Genomic DNA, 21,193 nt, shown 5'->3' with positions numbered 1-21,193 from the left:
ATCAGCACAGAATAAAGTAGCACCCGGTTCAAATGCAGAGGAAGCAAAGACGGACTGGGGTGAGAAAGGAAGACGGGCAAGAGTCTGAGGTCAGCCGAACCGAGGAGAGATGAGGTGTGAGTAAGAAACAAGGTTGGGTGAAGACAGCAGGTCATTCAGACAGGGTCTTCCCAGCAAAGAGGAACTGCCCAAGGACAAGCAGTCCCAGTCTGATTTTCTTGATTTCTAGCCCTTTCCTGAAGGTCAGACAGCCGAGAGCTCAACAGGCTGCATCTTCTGCAACAAGGTAAGCATCAGCCCCCAGGCTACCGTTTTGCCAAGAGCCCCCCCAGAAACTACACAAGGTCCAGCAGCCTGGAGCCCCGAGCCCGCGGGCCACGCTCGGAGCTGGGCACCCCAGGGGTAGATGGTGGCTGAAGAAACCCTCAGGCGCAGGGAAGGGGAGGGAGTCCATGCTGACCAGCATGCTAGGAGGCAGCAGGCAGTGCTCAACAGCCCACCCCTCGCCTCCTTCTCGGAAAACACCCCACTGGACTCTGCTTAGTCCAACCTGGCCCCGCAGCACTCGACGAAAGGCAGAGCAACAGCAGAGCCGGCCAGGAAGCAGGGGGCTGTGGCTGGTCCCCCCAACCCCTCTATCACTTGCTCTCTCTAGTTTCTACAGGGACATCCATTGCAACAGCAGAAGTGGAGGCGCCTTCACACGAACCACTTCTTTGCTTAGACCTAACAAGTAAAACCACAGGAGATGAGAATTCCTGCAATGGAACGTCTTGCTCAAAGTTACTAACCGTACACCATTTCAATGCAGAGCTGCTCCTCTTTAAGGAGATTGATCATGCATCCCTCACCCCCTCCAGCTGGACCTCCAAGCCACACACACAGAGCACCCAGCTAAGAAAGCAGACAGAAAACAGCAAAGTTTGCAGGAAGTCTGGTATCAAGGAGCCTCCCTCACCTTCAAGTCCAAGATATTTTCTGGCTCTGGTCATCTTGTGTTCAGCACGATCACAATTAAATACATTCAGTATTGGGTTTAGGGTCTTAGGGGGATGTATTGTGGTAGAAGCAAGAGAAAACAATGCGTTTGTTACTGGGTTTTGTTTTAGCTTAGGCATTTACTTACTTGGGGTTTGTCGATAACCCTGAGGATCTTGCAAAGCTAGCACTGATTGCTTTGCTTTTCAGTAAAAACAAAAATGAGGAAGAAGGCCACATACAGCTTTTCTCTCCTTCAGGTATTCCAGAAAGAACTTGCCCTACTACCAGCTCCATCTGGCAAATGACTAAAAACCTCTGTCCCCAGATGATCAGTGATAAGACACTATGCCAGGAAGTGATGTGATGATGCAATTGGTAACAGCTAAGAAGTGCTTCTTCTAGCACTGACTCTTGCTGACCTACGCTGGACCAGATTCAGACAGGACTGCTAGAGTCAACAGCAGCTGCAAAGTTATAACCACCTATGTTTCCCAGAGCATATAAAAGCCTGCTGGAAGGATTCACCCTAAAGGACAGGAACCACGCTTGGCAATATTGTCTCTAGCTTGGGTTGTTTCCTTCTGTGCATTGTAGGGAGAGGAGTCTTTATGCACGAGGAACTTGCCTTTCAATCACTTTGACAGAAGACTTGCTCCATAAACAAAGGAAAACATTTCAGTTGAATTGGTGCAGTGTGAACTTTATTTAAAACAGCTGTAATCTAATCTGCATAGTGCTGGGGCAGCATCCAACCTCTGCACTAGCCAGGGAAACTCCAGAACAGCAACATCACTCTGCACGGGGCCAAGCGTTGAGTCAGGGTAGATTAAAGCGTGTCATCTGACCTATGCTGGATCAAGTCCAGGAAACTAGTAACCTGACTTCTTCCTAAACTTCTTCTTAACAGCCTAAGAGTGAGGGGGGATAAAAACAACAACAACAACAACAAAGCACAATTAGAAGATAATTCTGCAAAGCAAGAGTTAAAAAAAAAAATCCATGTAAAGGCATATACTTTGATATCAATTAGCTAGGTTAGTTTGAGACCAGTTGCAGAAATGCATGTGCTGACTAGAGGTTAAGGGCACAACGGCCTTTAACAGTCTTGGAATATTCAAGTGGAAGAATTTGTTTAAAAGCATGGTAATATTACAGGCTTGTAGACCATTACAAAACACTTTTCATAGTTGCTTTGCTGTTTATCTTATCACCTACTCCAGCTTTAATTCCCTCAAATTCAGGATGGAGTTTTATTTACACAGGTGCTGACGTTGTATACCTACTGTAACTAGTACACAGACTTGACAGTATTGAAAGACCATGGTTTTAACACAGGTCACAAAACCAAGGTAACCATTTTATAAACTCAAGGTGTAGCTCTGCTAAAAGCCACTTAAGTAGCATGGGTTCTCTTTCTTCATTTCAACCTGTGAGTAAACCTAAGCCTTGCACTCTTAAGTTTTGGTTTTTTTCGAGGGGAGAAGGAGGAATAAGACCTCTCAAACCCACTAAGGCACATTTTCTAAGAGATGAATTGCACTTGAAGCAAGCTGGAAACCAGAGGTAATAAGGAAAAAAGGTAAGTATACGGTCATGGTCATGCTTCCTCCACAAGTTTGGAACACCAGCAGTAGGGGGAATGCTGGAGAATGAAGACCGTGCAAGATAGCTACATGCCCCTTCGGTCTTGTCACTAGGGTTTGAGGTGGATGCTTAAGATGATCAGAGCTCAGAATTGCTCTTTAAGCCAAGCAACTAATTTTAAAAGAAGTCAGGGGTATCTGTTGTCCGCACAGCAAACTGGGACTTCAGCTGTCAACGCAGTTTGCAAGCTGCACTATTCAGAGGGTGTGAATTCAAAACCTGGAAATACTAGAAGCAGGAAAGCAGTGTTCCTAGTCTCCTCAAATTTACTCTACCATGACATCATCATTTTGTAGAACATACTTGTTGTGGCACTGCCCTGCCCGCCTTACATTTGGTTTACTTGTTTGGGGTTTTTAAGCAGATCCCACGTGCATTAAAAAAAAAAAAAAAGAAAAAAATTATTTTTGGAAGACAGTATTTTACAGTACATATGAAAATACTCTGGAAAAACATACAACTTCATTTACAAAAACACCAAGTTATAAAGAAATTACAATAAAGAGATAGCACAACATTTCTTTCATAGGATCAGAATTTCTCCCCACCCCTCAAAAAACCCTCCTGCACTTAACTGGGTAAGCAGTGTTACCGGTTTACAGAACTGGAACTTCAGACTACTACAAGTTGTCATGTAACCACGCAGAACAGCTTTCAGGGATTATCTGAAAACACTCTCTGCATGCCAATTCCTTTCAAGACTCTACCTTGCAGGTGGGTAGCAGTGTCACAACAGCCTTGGCTATTGCAATGTTTAAGTACATCTTCAGCTGTGTGTTCTGAGTTTAGCTTTCCTACCCAGCGACAACAAAAAAGCCCTCAAGTCTCATGCTGGAGCAGTCTCAAGACAAAAATCAGATACAACGGCATGGGACACGTCTATCATCTCCATACCTTGGTAGCATCCTCTGCTGCATTGTCTTCAATACTTCAATTATTTATGGGCCTCCACGGGAGGCAATACTTGTGTAGCACGTGGCCGTGTTAGGCAGGGGACAGCTGCTAGCTGAGGAAGCTGAGCCCCATTGTGATAGCTGCACAGGAGTGTATGTGCCAAACGGGAAAATAGCTTACGAGGAGAACAATAGATGCACATGCACTAGGAAAGCACAAATGAATACAAGCACGTTCATACACACTTGAAACCACAACGTGGCTGCAGTAACTACTTAACCTGTTGACATACATTCTGAATCCAAGTCACAGGGCAGCTTGGTTTTTGTGGCCTTTTCCAAAGCTGTTTCAGCTAGTGACGGTCAAGACTTTTGAAAAGACTAATAGGGATAACTCTGACAAGAATGTATTTGGGAAATGAAGACTGAAAAAAGTTAAGCTAAAAAGCATATTTTTGTTTACATCAATAAACGTGTAGAGTATTGATGTGAGGTAGTCTAGGCACTAGAAGAGTCCATTCAGCTTTTCAGTTAGCTACTGAGTAAAACCCCTTCCCAATTACATTGTCTGTAGATCTGCTGCTGACATCTTCTGGATTGCCACCGCCTTTGAATGCTGAATCCTGGCCAGTTAACTAGAAGAACAGAACACACAGACTCAAAATAATTGCTATACTGAAGTTACCTTCATATTTGAGTACAGCTTCCAGTCAACACATTAAACATATTAGCGGCCATTCTTAAAACAATATTTAGACAACACTACCCTTACCACACAGGAATCTCAAGCCTCGCAAGAAGTCGTACTACCCAAACCTTGAAATCTGTACCTGAAGTATTCATTAGTAGGTAACAGTTCTGCAAGCTGATTCTTTACAAGTGTCAAAATTGAGTTTTTTCTAGTTGTTCTGTGCCTCAAATCAGAGGTCAAGCACACAAACAGCTGTTTAAGGCGAGTTATGTAGAGCAGGAAAACAAATCAAGCATTAATCAAAAGCTTCCACAAAACCAAGATTTAACAAGCAACTCCACACGCTCATTTCAGCAGTGGACAACCTGTTGAGTAGGCTGCTGACTTCTAAAGCAGCAAAACTATCAAGAGGCATTCAAAAATCATCTGCCAGAACAAGATTAGCTCATACGTCTACATTTATAAGATTCATATCCTCTTCCTTTTGAGATTTGGGGTTTTTTTCTGAATTAAAAACTGCTTCCAGTTCATTGAGCAATCGGTCAGTGCAGTAATATACAAGTACAGTAGTATTTAGAGAGCCTGCCACCAGACCAAAACCAGTCACTAGTGCCAGATCTTGGGGAAAAAAAATTGTTTAATAGCTATACAGTACGTTCAAGACAATTTCTCACACCTACATCCTAGTAAAACTAGCATTATGCTTAAATTTAGATTCCTGAATCCACTGGGGATGCATATATGCATTTCTGCTCAGTTATGTCATTCATTGTACATCAAGAATTAATTCTACTTCAAACCCTCCCTGGCCTAGCCCCCCTTCCTTACCTTTTCTCCGTCTGCTAGTGTTTTGGGCCGTTCTTCTGATGGAGGTGAATGAGGTCCCTCAGTGGTCAGTGAATAAGGTCGTTTAGGTGCAGTGTTCTTAGGATCTGTAATTCGAGTCCCACTTAATTCATGCTGTCCTTGGACAAAACGTGCTCCTGGTTGAGAAACTGTGTTACGTCCTGGAATGGTGCCACCAACTGGAGGTCCCAATGTTCTCATTGCAACTGTAGCCTCCGCTTCTGTAAGAGACACCGCGCTTCTAGAGTTCAGCCATGAAATTCAAGACTGCATTCCACCCACTACGTCAATACATACTTGAATCAGTAACAGGAATGGAGAGTCCCTTAGGCACTGATGGCACAGCTACACGAGGTAGCTTCTCTCTCTTGTTAGCATCGTTAGGTTTCTGGTACACAGCATTTCTGTAAGAGTCAGATGCTAGAGTTATAAAATGCTCGTTTGTAAAATACTATACATTTCCTTTCCAGAAAGCCCATGCAAGACACATGTCTGTCTTCTTAGCTCATTGTCACAGCTCTACCAAACAACAAACTCACAGGCCATCTAGCACGAGATCTTCATTTTGCTGAACTTCAGACCGCAAATTTAAACTTCAGCGTTTTCTTTAGTCAGTCTCTATGTACTTGTACTGTCTTCCAGCTTAGTATATCCAGCACTCTGTACTGCTTTTCATGAATGTATCTGCTCTACCCATACAGGCATCCCATTTTATTTTATTTTTAATGCTACTCCTACAGTACCAAACGGTCTGAACACAGCAGGCATTACACATTTGGTACTCTTGGGCTATTACTCTCAAGATTACATATTCCTCCTGGGCTGAAGTAGCTCATGAACAAGCAGACCTCCCAGGAAGTGACACCCACTTTTACTGCCCGAGTTCTCATACTGCTGCACCAAGGCAGCAGCAGCTCTAGTGTTGCTGTGATCAAGATCAGCACTTCAGTAGAACATCATACTGCTTGGCATTAACCAGACTTTTTGTTAGAAAGAACAAAACTACCTACATAGAAAACACTCCGGCTTCAACTTACACACTAACCCAAGGGGATCTACATTCAAGACCAAATAATTCCTCCGGTATCCACTTCTCCTTTCCTCCTACATGTCTTCATGGATATTAAATTCATTTTTTCAAGGATTTCTTTAACCTGCCTCTCCCCATGTGCCCAAAGGAGATGACAGCTTTGTTCCTGAAGCCATTAGAGCCCTCCACATGCTTATGAACAACACAGATTCAAACAAGAAATCCTAGACCTCATTCACATCGCGAGTCAGTTAAAAAGCAGCTTCTTCACAGCTTTAAGGTTACGGTGCTAACCTTCCTCTCTCGGCTGTAGAGGTGTCCACTTTAGAAATCTTATGTAACAAAGAGGAATTATCTGGTGTTCTGGAGCCCGTGTCTCTGGAACTGTCCAAACAGCTTCCATCTGAAGAAGTCCTTTTGCGCTGAAGCCCACCAGCATTTTGACTAGTACCTGGCATGCTTTGCTGAAACAACACCATCAAAATAATGAAGTCTTCAAGTAATTATTAAAGCAAAAAAAAAAAAAATTGCCAGAAGAGCCCGATTTTTATTATACCTTCTTTCTTTTCTGTAAGGTTTCTGCAGGCAAAAAATGGTGGAGGTGCTTTCTCTTCACGTGAGCTGCCTCGATCTTCATACCTTCCTTTAGCACATTGAGGTAGTTAGCCTGGCTGTAAACTAACAGGAAATGTAGTGTTGTAGCTTAGTGGGAATGTTTGCATTGGGTATTTGTCAAAGTTACACATGGTTTCGTTAGAAACAGCAAGCCTTGAAGTCTGCCCAGCCCAAACAAAGAACAAGAAGTTGTCTCAAGATGAAAGTGACCCCAGATGCCCATTTCACATCCAGTACAGACCAGACACGTAACAGCTATTTTAAGTTCAAACATGCATTTATGTGCTCAGTTACAGCTGTGGTTTGCTAGTCATGCAGCTCACCTCTGAGCTGATTTTAACCTGAAGGAGATCATACTCCTTAACCCTTAGTTGTCTGGTTGAAGATAGATCTAGATGACTTTCTGAATCAACCCAATTGTGCTCAGCTGATGAGAGAACAGACACCTTACTCAAGATTCAGACTAATTTTTTTTATCTGATATTTACAGTGGCGATTGTGCGGTTTTTTCCTAACAGTTCTGTAACATCATACAACTTTTCAGTAATTTAGGTGTTAAAACTCTACCTGTCCAAGACAGACGGGATTTGAAGGACATCTGACTTATCAGAACCACTACAATTTAAACCAGTTCTTCTTACGTGCCAGCAAGCAACCTTTCATGCAACTAAAAAACGCTATACTAGCACAGCAGTTTTTACAGAATTAAGGCACATTTAGAGAAGTTTAACAAGCCTGTCGTGAGCATAGCTGGAAAGTCAGCTTACTAGCATACAGAGTGGGAATCAAAGGAAGGACATGCAACCAAAACAAAAAGGCTTACAACAAGTCTTTCTGCAGGAGATCTAGAAGTGAAATAAAAGCACAAATGTGAACATTCACACCAGCAGGAACAGTTGCTTCAGAGTAAATCCAATAATGTTGTTATGGAAAAGTGAGATAAAGTTCATTTAACAAAAGCCTTCCAAACTGTGAGCCTTATACTCTTGAGCCCATCAACTTTGCCCTCTCAAAATATTCTCTCAAAGTCAAGGCACATGATAAAAGCTTTCTTGCACGTAACTACTGGTCACTCCCACATTTGCCAAAGGATATCACACCTCTCAAGAAATACCTTTTCTGGTCAATCTCTCTGCGTTCAAACCCTGTATCTGAAACATACGATAGGCTGTGCTTCACTAAACTGAGAGCACACAGCTATGCTAATCAAGTCTGTGCACAGAAATACAGGATTCAACATTAGTTCTAGCCTCTCAGCAGTACACAAACCTTGTTGACATGATTTACATTTGCCACAACATTCAAACACAGTGCCACTGGATGTCACGTACAAGACAAGCATCAGTTCGGGTAACAGTGCAAGTCCGAGGAAGTCACCCCACCTGGCCTGAAACTCAGACAAGCGTTTTGATGCCTTTTTTCTGTGCTTTTCTCATATCCCAAAGCATGAGCTAAAAAGAAGGTCCGCTTTTGCTGCATTTACTCATGTTGTCTGAGCAACACAACACACAGCTCACGCTGGTACCATGGAGAAATGTTTGTTTGCACTGATGAAGAGTTTAAAGGAGTCCACTGTTTAGAACTTTTTGTCCAAACGCACCTGTCACTTCAGAAGAGTAACCCGATTTCCTTAGTTTGGCATTATGATAGCAAGGCATGAGCCTCACAGCACACGTGCGCTTCTGAAAGGCACAAGAGCAGTCAGCTTGGGAAGAAGTAAACAGACTGTGGAAAAGACCTATACTTTCAGACGACTGCTCACCCCCAAACCCCTTTATTCTAGCATTATCTAACAACGCTTGCGATATTACTTTATTTCTGCATCTATCAAAAGGAATAAAGTAAGATGAACATGGAGCTTGACGTGCAAGACTGCATGTCGTTACGATGTGACCACTCACTGCCTTTCAAAGTTCTGGGATGGTATCCTACACAAACTGTTATTTTGGAAACAATACTGTCAACAGGCATTCACAACTTAATTTTAGAGCCCGATACAGTTAATTCCCACTTCCAAAGTTCAGCAACTGACAACTGCTTTTGACAAGTGTAGCTACACCCAGTAAAGGGACATCTCTCTCCTGGCTTCACATCTGACTGTCCATTTCAGGAATCGCAGTTCCTTTCTGATCGTTTACTATGATCTGCAGAACTGTTATTTCACATAGGGGATATGGTATATAGGACTGTAGTACACACTTTTGTTTCAAGGTGGACTTACATTGCCAAAGTGTCAAAATAGTATGTTTCTAAGGCTAATCTTCTATGTGTCACGCTCTACAGAAATAGCTAATACCAGAAGGAAGCACAATTCACTTTGCGAAGCAACTTGCACTAGAATAAAAAAATGAAACCCTACGAGACTAGAGCAAAATAGAGGCTTACCTGTATCCTTGAATGACTGTGTAACGCACGTTAAATCAACGTTAACACTTGCTGCATTTTCCACTTTCCTAAACACGATTCCAAGAAACCACATTGACACATATCCACTCCTAAAAAGACACAGTCACAAATCTATCATTTATGCACAGATGCCAGTTATTTGGGTGCTAGTATCTACTCTCAAGAAGGGATTAAGCAAAACAGTTTAGTTGTACGCAGCAGCTAAAGATGGGAGTCAGCCCATTCTCAAGTTCTCCGAGAACTCCTCCCTCAAGTTCTCCCTTCTTTAAAAAGATCCTACATGCTCAGAACCTTGCCCGTCAGACCTCGTACCTACAAAACAGTAGGTACGTAACTGAGCATCTCTCACAGGTAAGCTGAGGTGAAGGAATATAAACAAGGTACAATACATCGGCCAAACTCCAGTTCAGAAAAGTAATGGAACTCACTGTTTACAAAGTTCTCGGCTGCCAGGGAAAGACTGTGGCTTTACATGTGCAATAGATATAAATTCATTCCTCTCCAAGTTTCCAACCAGCACACGAATTTTAGATTCCACAAGGCCAATCCTGACAAGAACAAGAGACATTTACTCATTTTTGACTGTATCCAGCACAGTAGTTATACGCTTTCTTATAATACAATGCTAATACAAAAATGCTAACCAGTCAGTAAGTAGTAAGATTCATTCAGCTGAGCAGATACTAGATATTTATATCACACACACTGGAGCTGGAGATGTTTCCAGGCACATTGGAGCTTCAAAGTTTCCAAAGACAGAGGCAGTAAGTAAGTTCAACTTGTACTCTTAACAGGTCAGACACAACACTTCAACATATAACCTATGATGAAAATATCAACAAGAAGCAGATTCCCAGCACCTCTGGCTGCATTTTGAAGTGCAGCAAAACTTCTTTTTTACCCCAAAGATCAAGGAGAACAACCCTTTAGAAAAGGCTCAAGCACAACTCTTCCATTACACCTGAGTAAAGATGCTATTCTTCCTGCAGATTGACCTGTGAAAAGAGTTTACCCTCTTCCAGCCAAACTGAAAAATATAGTTCCTTTACTAAACAAACGATCCAGTCAACACAGTCTCATCAGAGACTTACCCAAGAAATGTATCATGACCACAAAGGCTATTCTTTTAAATGAAGTACTGGCATTTTACCCTTCTACCTGAAACACTGCTACCCTTGAAAGCAGTCAGAACTCTCTACGTTCTTCACAAGTATCGTATGTTGATGAACAACAGAGATGTGCCATCTATTCCCAAATCCATTCAAGAGTTGGTGAACTAAACTTGTTCTTATAGCAAACGGAAGCAAGTTTGTCTTCTGCTTTTCATTTTCCCAGATGCAAAACTAAGCCCCGTTTGCTGCCATTTCTGTCACTGCAAAAACGTCAGCTTTTACTGCAGCCAGGACTTTCCTCATCTTTATTGTGAGATACAATAAGCCTTCTTCACTTAAAACATTTCACATTAAAAACTATTTGGCTCTAAGCCCTCTGCCCATAACTCCTTGTTGTATACCTAACTGCGACTGACATCAAGCTGTAGCTGACACGATTTTTAAGTGAACAAATTAACAAGTTCAGGTAAGAGGTATTACCTACTAGAGCTATCTTTAAACAGGAAATAAGATGTCTTTCAGAGGTAGCGCAAGAATTAAATCATTTGCCTTAAAGCGCAAGCCAAACCCTGAAGTATAACCAAGGTGTCCTCAGAACAGGGGTCTGGTACACACAGCGATTTTCCTTGCTTACTTGAGCAAGGCAGGCAAAGCACTCATTTCTTCAGAATAAGAACACCACACACATTACAGTACCTTAATTCCTCACCGTTTCCCCTTATTTCAAGACTCACAATTAGTCAGCCCATTCACACAGGTTCAACAAGTTATTATTGGCATGTCTCCCTTGAGACAGTGACAAATACCATGTCAGAAGCAGTCATGTTCTCTAACCACAGTTGAAGTGGTTCTCACATTACCTTTCACAAAGTAGATCAGCACTCCTGCAATTTACCTATCCACTACCAAGCATGCTGAGATGATCATTTCCAGCACTAAACACAAGATGCCTGAGCACACTACTAGATTAAAACTTAGTAAACACTATTTATCAGCATTCAGGTACTCTGTGCAGACGGTCAGGTTTCACCCCGATTAAACAGCCTTGTTTCACTTCACTGGAGAAAAGTAGGCTCTGGAACAGGCGGACTACATAACCAGAGCAACTTAGCATTGAGTGCAATCTAGTCCTAAATTAAATATTACATCCAGTAAAAAAGCTATGAAACCAAGTCTTCTAAGGCTCTACAACAGTTGTCCTCAAAGTGTCGGGGGGGGATGTACCCCAGGGGGTGCACAAGACAATCCACTGGGTCCAGGAAGAAAAGTTTAGAACTTCAGTAATGTGTACGTAACTTGTGAAGAAGTAGATCTAGACCGCAACTATGTGTTCAAAAATTACTATTTTTTTTTTGTTTTGCTCACAGGAGTGCACAAAAGTTTGGAGACCACTGGTCTATAAGTCAGTAAAAGATCAAGCTCTCCGGTGTCCACTACACATCTGATGACATCAAGTAATCCCCATTTACTTCAGTCTCTGCAACAAGGAACATCTTCCTAACTGAAGTAGCCTTGGGTAAGTAGTCTCCTTAGACTCCTGGCATCTGCTTCTCGAGATGACACAGAGCATACGCACACTAACCCTCTTTGCTCCTTCTCATCATGACTTAGGTCTTTAGGTTAACTTCTTAAACAGCAAGATAACTTATGCTAACTTCCCTTCACAAGAAAGCTTTTAGTTTTGCTGAGGAACTGTCTACTTAACTCCGTACTATATTCCATGCCTAGCTGCACAGTCGAGTACTTTATTTTTGTGAACTGTATTAACCAAATGAAGGGCAACACTGAACTGAGCGTCAATGATGTATTGAACCCACACTCAAAGCAAGACTTACCACTCTAAGTGATGCTCTTTAGTAGAGGCACTAGCAGTCAGCACAATATAATGTCTAGAAGAAAAGAAAAAGTAACATCCTAGCTCAGGACTTGATATTCCTTCAAATGAATCCAAAACTGCCTTAAATGTATAGAAAATGACTTCCAGACAAGACACATTATATCCTGCAGGCAGCACAGTATTAACTGAAGAAAAACTGATTACATCCTTCAGAATTGCGTTCTGCTGCCTTCTGAGTATCAGAGCTGATTTTTTTTTAATAAAAACAGTGTCAGTGGCAAAACACAAACAGTTTTTCTATCTTCCCTATACTTATCCTCACCAAAATTCCTATGACTACCTCCAGCTTCTGAAGAACAAACATATCAATGCCATCTCGTATTTCGACTGCAAGCTAAAACTCACTATGCTAACCAGTACGGCAATCATTTCAAGTTCAGGTAACAGACTTCATACATACTTGTATTTCTGAAAGAAGTCCAGTGGTTCAAAGAGCTTTGACCAGTCTGATTTTCCTTGGAGAATCTCATTCGTAACTGCAAGACCTACAATTAAGGTTGAAAACCTTACTACCATTTTGTTTTTAAGACTAGCAGAGCGTGACAGAAACTTTAGAAGAGAGAGGTTTTGAACAGTAATCGACAGATCAAAAAGCAGGAATTCCCTTGACACAATACACGCCTACTACAACAGTTCATTGTAAAACTGGTCCCTTGTTGCCTGCAACAGGTATACTTCCCAGAGAACTCTTCTGCCTAAAAGGGCACAACACCGCACGGAATATAACCAAGTCAGGTAATGTGGTTTCGTATTGCAAGAATTACACCTGTTAAGCAGTTAATAAGCATGGAAAGAGCTTTACCATGTCTGAACTCCTCCACCATTACCGCTCGCGTTGATGTAGATACGTTGTATGTAGAGTTCTGCTGCGGATAGGCTGGGGTGATGATAGGCATTACGTGGTATCGGTCTGATGGGTTCACCTGTGATGTTAAAACAATTGCGCTCGGCACCAGCAGCTTAGCTTAGAAGAAAGTTTAAAGGCTTCCAAATTCCATGTCTACATACCCTAGGGTCCCATACTGGTAAATTAAGACTGCTCTCTTCCTGTTGTTTCAGCAATACAGGTCCTGGCCACTCCCTAAACAAGAAAAGCCAGGAACTGACTGCCCATTTAAAACTCTGCCATGTAATTCAGGGTAGGACTGAACGGTGTTGGTCTAAATCTTATATAAAGAACCAGCTCAGAAAGTGTTACTGCTTTACGCAACTCAAAATAGTCATAAGTAGCTCTTACCATTCTGAAAAAACCAAGAAGAACTTGTTCACCAGAGTAGAAGCCAAAGCGTTTGGGTAGAGTTGACACGTTCTCGCTACTAGCACAGCACAGGAAACCCCACCAAGAAATCCCAGCACGTTGGAGTAAATGCCACGTCCTACAATGCAGACATTGTCGTTAGCCTGTAGTCTTCCCATGCCCAAGTATAGTCCTTCAAATTGACAGCACCACCTTCACAATCTATAGAATACCTAGCACCCTTCGGCCTCCAAGTCAGTTATTTTTGCAGTGCAACGAGGCCAAAACTGTTGGTCCTTACAGCGATGAGAAAAAGAATCGGTACCACACCACTTCCCAAAATACTGCTACTCTGAAATTTGCCTGCACTGCTACAGCTACTGCTTCACTCCAACTTCCCTTAAGAAGAAGGTTCTGCCATTCTTCTAGCACTTGCTCTAGTCACATGCGCAAACGGTATTTTCTTAGTCCTTATCTATCAAGCTTTTATACCCCACTGGGCTTTTTTATCCTTTCTAGTCAGGTTCCTGGTAAGCAATGCAGCACCTTGTCTTGTAGGCACTCCCCTCATCTCCCCACTCTACCCCCATTAAAAAAACCACAGAATCTACCTCACGGACAGTCCTTGAATCTAAACTAAAACACAGGTTTTGAACTAAAACCTGTTATTTAAACAGCTATCCAAAGATGAAGGACTTCTAACGCTATTGTTTTTTCAGCACGAGGTGCCTCTGAAAAGTTTAAAGATCACAAACAATCACATTACTCACGTTTTGCCCACAGTTTAATTGCGCGGAGCGTGAGCCGGAAGTTCTCTTTATTTGGCACTAGGTGCAGTATTTCATCAGTAACTCTGCAGCCTGTAAGAAAAAACAGTTGAAGTACAGCACTTCCTGGTAACAGGTACAAGTCAGTTCTGTGCTATACTGGATCAATAGCTTACAGTTTAGCCTGCAAGTCTATGAAAACAAGTTTGCGTTACTTGCTTTGTATTACCTTAAAAATCAGAGGTTACACATAACCTTACAGACACATAACATAACAAATTAGAGGTTACACATTCAGTAGCACCTCAGGTAACTGGTGCCCTCAACAGCTTTTTCATACTTTAGACTACAGCCAACATTTTTCAATAAGGCCCTTCTACAGGATTCCGAAAGCTAGGTTTCTTTCGACAGCCAGGAACAATTAAACCAGTCAGTGTTAAACAGTGAGCAACTTCGGCTTCAGGTATTTTAAATATCCTTTTTTTTTTTTTAATCAACTACCACACATTCTTCTCTATCAAGTGCTCTACCTATTCATCTGAAGCAGTTTCTGTGGCAAACTGGAACACCACACACACCCCAATCAAAGAAACATGCAACACAGGTCTATCTAAACACACAACTTGAAACAGCTAAATTTAAGCCCACTCGCCACCTCCTCAGACCTCAAGTATACAGGGGATCAGTTTCTGCACCCTGTACAGAAACTTGGGGTGTGTAACGTGCATTCCATACCAACTTTAGTAACATTTTCTTGTTAAAGATGTGCAAATATGCTTACCATTTAAGCTCCGTATACATCTTATATCCAGGCTTCTGAGACACGAGTTGTCTCTGAGATCAAGATTCTCAGCAACAGTTGGCACAGACAGTCTTGCAAACACGAGATCAATCTTAAGAGGAAAAAAGTGCCAACCGTTAGAATGCCCCGCAGTCTGCAAACAGCACACTGGTGGGGGACAGTTACTCAAGTCTAAAAAGAGTGGTTAACAGTTGTATTTAGAATTATGTGACTATAGATACATCTCCCAAGAGGTTTACTTCCCAGAAGACTCAACGCAATTTCTAGAAGTTCCCAATTTTATTTACAAAGCCTTCACTGCATCACCCCTTTCTTTTTAAGCTAGGGAAAGGAAGAGGGCATTTTAAGTTGGAAAAGATTACTCTAGACTTAGAGTTCCAATTAAAAGGGAACTTAAAATTATTCACAGAATTAAGACTTAAGTTCAGTCACCTCAACTATACTTCAGCAAAGGAGAGAGCATTTCCTTTATGCAGTAAGCCCTTTTGATTCTGAAGTATCTGGATTTTAGTACAGTCTGAGGCAAGAAGATTATCCTGTGAAAGTCTGTACCAGATAAAGGCCACAAAAAGGTCATTGAATAAATCTCTTTGTGATAGTGATACCAAGCAGTAACTCGCTTAGGTACTACAGCAGGCAGGTCTTGATTCATTGCCTAGGATGTATTCAAGATAGCTGGATTCCTGCAACTGACAAACCCAGGCGGGAGTCAAATGAGTACTTTCACTTTCCATTTTCCAGATTGTTTGTCCCACGACCACTTCATTTTGGATTTGCAGCAAAACATTTAGTCTGCTCACATGATTCGTACAGTGAACTACACTGTACACATCCCTCTGTAGATACCTAGCTTGGCAGAGCTAAGAAGACTTAGCAAGGACACCGCCTCTGCTCCCACTCTGCACGATCCTAGGGATAAATGCTATTCAAGCAGGCTACCCTGGTCTACAGCACAGGTCTAGAAAAAGATGTCCCTGATGCTCCCATGCCTGCTAGGCTCCCTAGGGGCTTCTTTTCCTATAAGCTCCCGTTCTACTGCAATGTCTTCTCCTGGGATACGTTGCGGTCCAAAATAGCACAGTCACAGCTCCCTGGAAAAGTTATCCTATTCCAAAGCAAGAAAAAATTTATTCACTTAAAAAAAAATAAACAAATGCTTACCTCAATGCCATCAAACTCAAACTTGACAACTGGTACATATGCATCTTCAACTGCCTGGAAAGGAGAGGATAACTGTGTAAGAAAACATGGTTTGCTACTTTAATGTTTCTCCTGAACTACGATCAAATGCAGAATTTACACTGCTAACTACTCAGTATAAAGACTGAGCTGCTTCCAAACCAAAAGAATTGTTCCTAAGCTGCAAGCAGTACAGCAAGCACTAAGATGGTATAATACTAGCTTTAACAAGTTATTTAGCCAAGAGATTCGGAGGCTGATCACATATTGTAATGAACAAACAGGGCACAATGAGCCATCAGTATCAGAGGTTGTAAGGTACTTAACCTTGGTGGTGAGGAAGAAAAGCAAGAGATTTCTGTAGCTATCTTACTACTGGTTAACATCCAGAGAAATCGAGGAAATTCTGTCCGCATTTGACAGCACGCACTAGCCTCCTGTATTTTTATTTTCTACCATGCCTGAGATGCTGTCAGCTACCTTATGGGACAGTTTTCAATTTTGTAGACCACTCGTCAGAACTGTGCCACAGCCCACTGAGTCTGTCTTCGGTCATCTAAACAAAGGCTCATTAGCTATGCATATGAAGTCTTTCAAAATGTCTGCACAAGGAAGACCAGGCTGAGAGAAACACTTCTCAGGAGTTCGGTTCTATACGCAAGGTACACAACATGTGCACCGGCGGGTCATTTTACAAGGCAGTTTTGTATAGTCACAGCACAGCTCCTATTGACTTTATGCAAAGCTGCCTGTGCGTCTCTTCTACAAAGTCTCAGGCTGAGTAGCCAGAGAAGAACAGGACCAGAGGAGAATGAATTAGAGGTCCTAAAGTACACCCAGAGGAACACCATGGCAAAGGTACTGACAGAAACCTTTCCACATCACATTCAACTTCCTCAGCTCTCAGGCTGCCCCTTCCTCTACCTGCACGCAGTTACCTTCTTGCCAAGCCCCTTGCTACAGCTAAGATGAAAGCAAGGCTCCTAGGGACAACCTTGCTTTTTGATACTATAGCCCACTCATTCCCAAACCATGGGTAGGGGAGAAGTGAACCACAGAGATTCTGATCGGACGTACAGTCATTGGGGAAGGGAACCAAAAGCTTGACTTCCAACACTTTCCTGCTGCGTAGACAGTATTTTACAAGGGACTCAGAAACAAGTCCCTTTTTAATTTTGGTTTGTAAGACAATCACTACCAATAGGAGTCTTTAACAGGAATATTCTTATTGTCGGAGTTGCACAATCTATCAAGGAGAGAGCTTGCTTACTCTCAGCTTTTTTATTTCCTCCTGACGTTGTAGTTTTTCAAAGAACGACTGAAAGAAATCCGATCTTTCTACATGTCTAGGAGCAACACAAGCCACATCTATGTCAGCACCTGCAAAGAGATGCCATTTCTTCTGTTACTCTTGGAAGACACTTTCAAACATTACAACTATGACCAGACAGCAAAAGAGCAAAAGTTTACCTTTAGTGTGTACTCCAAGCCTGTAAGAACCAAACGTAAATATTTTGCCACCAACATTTGCTACTACTGAAGGGGGAAGATTCTGTGGGTAGAAGAGAAAGAGTTTTCTGGAGAACAGAAAGATACACGTTGACCTACATGCAAGTTTAACTAGCATATAAGTTACTTAGAAAGACTACAACAGCCTCCATAAACAATGTCTTCTCCCTCCCATACTGAGCTGTTAGTCTAATAGACTGATACTGTTTTTCTGAAGGGAGTGCTTGCGACTCACAAACAGCAGCAACAAAAAAGGTGAGTAATGTAGCAGTCGCTTCATCAATTTAAACAAATTAAGACCTATTATCAGTCTTCCCTGCAGCAGAGCCGCATAAATTAACACCATCTAAGAGCCATACCAAAGGCAAGTCTAGAGTAGTAATTTCAAACTAGATTGAGTGCTGTAGGCTGTCTGGGGCAAGTTTACTGCCCAGTTACCGTCTATCTCCCCCCACAATGTCTTGTTTCAGCTTTGTTAACCGCTACAAGTCAACTGATCGAGCCACTTCACAAATTTATTCAGTGCCCCAAGGACTTGAAGGTCTTCATCTGAAGTATCTTTTATACATTATTTCAATGGCTCTTACTACAGATCTCCTTGATACTTAAGAAGGAAGTTAAATGTTGAACTTTAGCATAAATCCTAGTAGTATCGCCTTTGGAAGAAACAAAAAGGCTTCAGCTGTTTTGATAAGAAGGGACCTTACCTTGCTCTCACCGAGTTCTGAAATCCATTCTTTGACCAAGTTATTCAGTCTACCAAGAACGACCAGCCTGTAAAGAAAACTCATGTTAAGTTTGCCCTAAAAAAAACCCCAGGACATTAACAAATTTTACAGTCTTGTTATACCTGTGATTCAGTTCTTCCTCCTCTTCAAATACCCCCAATGCTTTCATCGCTTCAAGCAGCTTCTGAGTATGAATGGAATCTATATCCGTAGGAGGAGCCAAGCTAATTGCAGAAGTAATTCCATAGTGCCTCGGAGGCTGGTTCTGCAGCCTAGGAGTACTGGGGGAGAAAATAAAATACCAAAGACCCCACAAAAGAAAAAAACAAAAACCAACAAAACAACAACCACCACCTTACTGCAAAACACCCTTCCACTTACAGGTTTCCAAATCAGCTTCTGCCCTTTTGCCCAGCATTAACATAAATGAGGGAAAAAAGATCCTGCTTATGGCTTTTAGATAACTTGACCTAACTTAGAAGCCACAACTACTTCTTTAAAAAACACTTGTGGATATAAGAAAAGATCCAAGTTGCTACCATCTGAAGACAGCTTATTTGCATTGCGCTAGACAGTTAGAACTGATCGCCAGAAAATGAAAAGGTTTGAAATCCACGAAGGGTGACACTACGTACAGCACAAGTTTTGGACACATTTCAGTTTCACAGCACTTTCGAGTTAAGGTTATTCCCATCAGCTTCCTGATCACATTAAACAAGACAAGTTAACACTGGCTTCTTTTAGTTCAATGTATTTGCTGTGCTTCTACTGATTCTGAAAGGACATTATAGTTGATTGCAGAGCAAGGACAAAGTGGTCTGTTAAACAGAGTTGTTGCAGTAAATTCAGCATTACCTTGGTTTTGTCCATGGAAGAGGATGAAGGAAAACATCAACCAATCTGCAGCTAATGTTGCTAGCAGAGCCTTGTGCTCTTAACATAGCGTTCCATTTTTATAGCTCAGATGCTTAGCTCTACATACATCTGGTTTAATCTAAATCCAAGAGATGTACGTCAGCATGCAGAGCAGCACAAGTTAAGCTCTGTTTGTAGAAGGTGCTCAAATCTGCTTTAGCTAGCTCACTGCCCAGTTAGGCTGAGCATTACCAGCTGAAACCAGGAGAGAGAAAGGAGTGGCACAGGAGGTAAGAACTGTACTTAATGGATCAAGGGTCTCTACAGAAACACTAGTAGCAAAAGGGGGACACGCATTGAAAAGGTCTACAACTCATCATGCTTGTCAAAGAGTCCATATCCAGACCCTAAGGCTACAGGGATTACTGATGGCATTATTCAAACCGGCTATTTTCCTACTTCACAAATGGACAGCTCCAAATATTAGCTGGGTTAGTCAAGAGACGCTTAGAACTATTGAAGGCATCTGACCCACTTTGGCTAGAATGGGATGAGGCTCAAAGGACAGCCTCAACACTTGATTTTAAAAAGATAGCTTATTACAACTCCTTATTTCTAGTTGTTGCCTTTACTCTGCCACTGAGGGAAGATGGATTTCTCTCTCGCAGAGTAGCTTTGTCCAACTACAGACATAGCTTTTAGTCACCTAGTGGGCTCCCCCACCCCCCTTCTCTATGAGCTCATTTTTCAAACTTTTTTCTAGGCGTTTTCCAAAAAGCTCGAGGGGGTGGGGGGTGGTATTAGGACTGTAGCCCTATTAACTAGTCTCCCCAGTCAGAACGGCTGTTTACTTTCAAGTGTAACTAGGCCCTGACCTAATTTGCCTTGCCTTGTTTATAGGCATTGTCAACTTCCACTTCATAAGTAAAAATACTCCTAATGCGTATTTTCCTCCTTATGATACCATTTTCATAACAAATACAGAAGGAAAGCTCTATGTTTAATTGCTGTGCATTACATCTAAATTAAAACGCCTACAGCAGCAACTTCCTACATGCTTTACGTATTACTTGCAGTGTACAACTTGCACTTCAGAAAGCTTGCACAACACAAGAATGGCTTTTAGACTTTGCTAGCATCCAAGATCTTTCCAGTGTACAGAAGGCCACCATCTAGCTGCCTTTCATTGCTCCATTCTTCCTACAGAGGCTATAATTAGAGACTGACATAAAGGCCAATATCAATGAGATATATCTGATATTATGAAGAGCAAATTCTTTTAGTCAATAGTAGATATTTTACAGTTGCTTGCATGTATTACTGAAAATTTGATCTCACACCTTAAAAGTTGAGGAAAATGGCACTTGGAAAGTTTTACTGAGAGAGTGACTTATGCCCAATAGAATTCGTTCCCCTTTTAGAATTAAATAAATAAATAATTAAATGCATAAAATCTTCCTTCTCTCTCTCTCAACTGTACCAGGCTGCCAGGCATATACAAAGAAGAGGTCTTATGAGACAAAGTAGCATACGTGGCATACTACCTATTCCTCCACCAGCCTTCTGTTTAAATGAGAAGTCTGTGGCAGTTTAATATTTTGCCAACTCTTGCTATGATTTGTCCACCATAGGGAACACCTCCAACGTACTTCTGTTGCGAGAGATCCCAATTTTATACAAGAAGTTCAACTGATTTGTTCCAAGTGGTGTCGCTCCTTTATAGCTTCACAAAGCCGCGAGCCATTTCTCCTGCATGCTCCGAGAGACAACGGATAAGTTTATACTATTACAGTTCAGGGAGTTGCCTTCAGCCTTCAGGGCGGTGTATGAGCCTTCACTGTGAACGCGTCTCTCCCACTCATGAGGTTGGCTTGCCTCCAGCCAGGTAGAAATGTATCACGCCAGCCTTTTCCACCCTCACCACTTGGGAGGACGAATGACTGGAAATCAGCTCCTGAACCCCCAAAATCGATAGCACAAACCAAACCAAAACAAAACAAA

General features: G+C 42.0%; 1 protein-coding gene across 1 annotated transcript; it reads right to left on the bottom strand.

Annotated features, from left to right (window-relative positions):
- Positions 1-1,676: 1,676 nt before the first annotated feature.
- LOC142025822 (poly(A) polymerase gamma-like) lies at positions 1,677-19,229 on the bottom strand. The gene is made up of 21 exons (XM_075018501.1): positions 19,193-19,229; positions 18,460-18,691; positions 18,317-18,383; positions 17,571-17,652; positions 17,371-17,480; positions 16,083-16,136; positions 14,901-15,012; positions 14,123-14,212; positions 13,353-13,491; positions 13,124-13,196; positions 12,918-13,038; positions 12,516-12,600; positions 12,054-12,107; positions 9,535-9,654; positions 9,086-9,195; positions 6,642-6,763; positions 6,380-6,549; positions 5,353-5,459; positions 5,038-5,276; positions 4,082-4,153; positions 1,677-1,889 (listed from the first exon to the last, which is right to left on the bottom strand). Exons 1-21 carry the CDS (start codon positions 19,227-19,229, stop codon positions 1,851-1,853), a joined length of 2,235 nt encoding a protein of 744 aa, XP_074874602.1. The 3' UTR covers positions 1,677-1,850.
- Between the last annotated feature and the right edge of the window lie 1,964 nt (positions 19,230-21,193).

Source organism: Buteo buteo, chromosome 30 (genome assembly GCF_964188355.1).
Source record: "Buteo buteo chromosome 30, bButBut1.hap1.1, whole genome shotgun sequence".
Taxonomy (NCBI): domain Eukaryota; kingdom Metazoa; phylum Chordata; class Aves; order Accipitriformes; family Accipitridae; genus Buteo; species Buteo buteo.
The sequence above is the reverse complement of the archived record's forward strand: the minus strand, read 5'-3'. Positions and strand labels throughout refer to the sequence as shown.

What these genes read in the sequence shown, in the direction of transcription:
- LOC142025822 (XM_075018501.1), bottom strand. Translation starts at nt 19,229, where the DNA reads ATGTTTTCCTTCATCCTCTTCCATGGACAAAACCAAG. An exon ending in AGGAAATAAAAAAGCTGAGA is followed by an intron (nt 16,137 to 17,370) that starts GTAAGCAAGCTC and finishes TCTCCTTTCCAG; the next exon opens with GCAGTTGAAGATGCATATGT. An exon ending in GGTGGAGGAGTTCAGACATG is followed by an intron (nt 12,601 to 12,917) that starts GTAAAGCTCTTT and finishes CCTTAATTGTAG; the next exon opens with GTCTTGCAGTTACGAATGAG.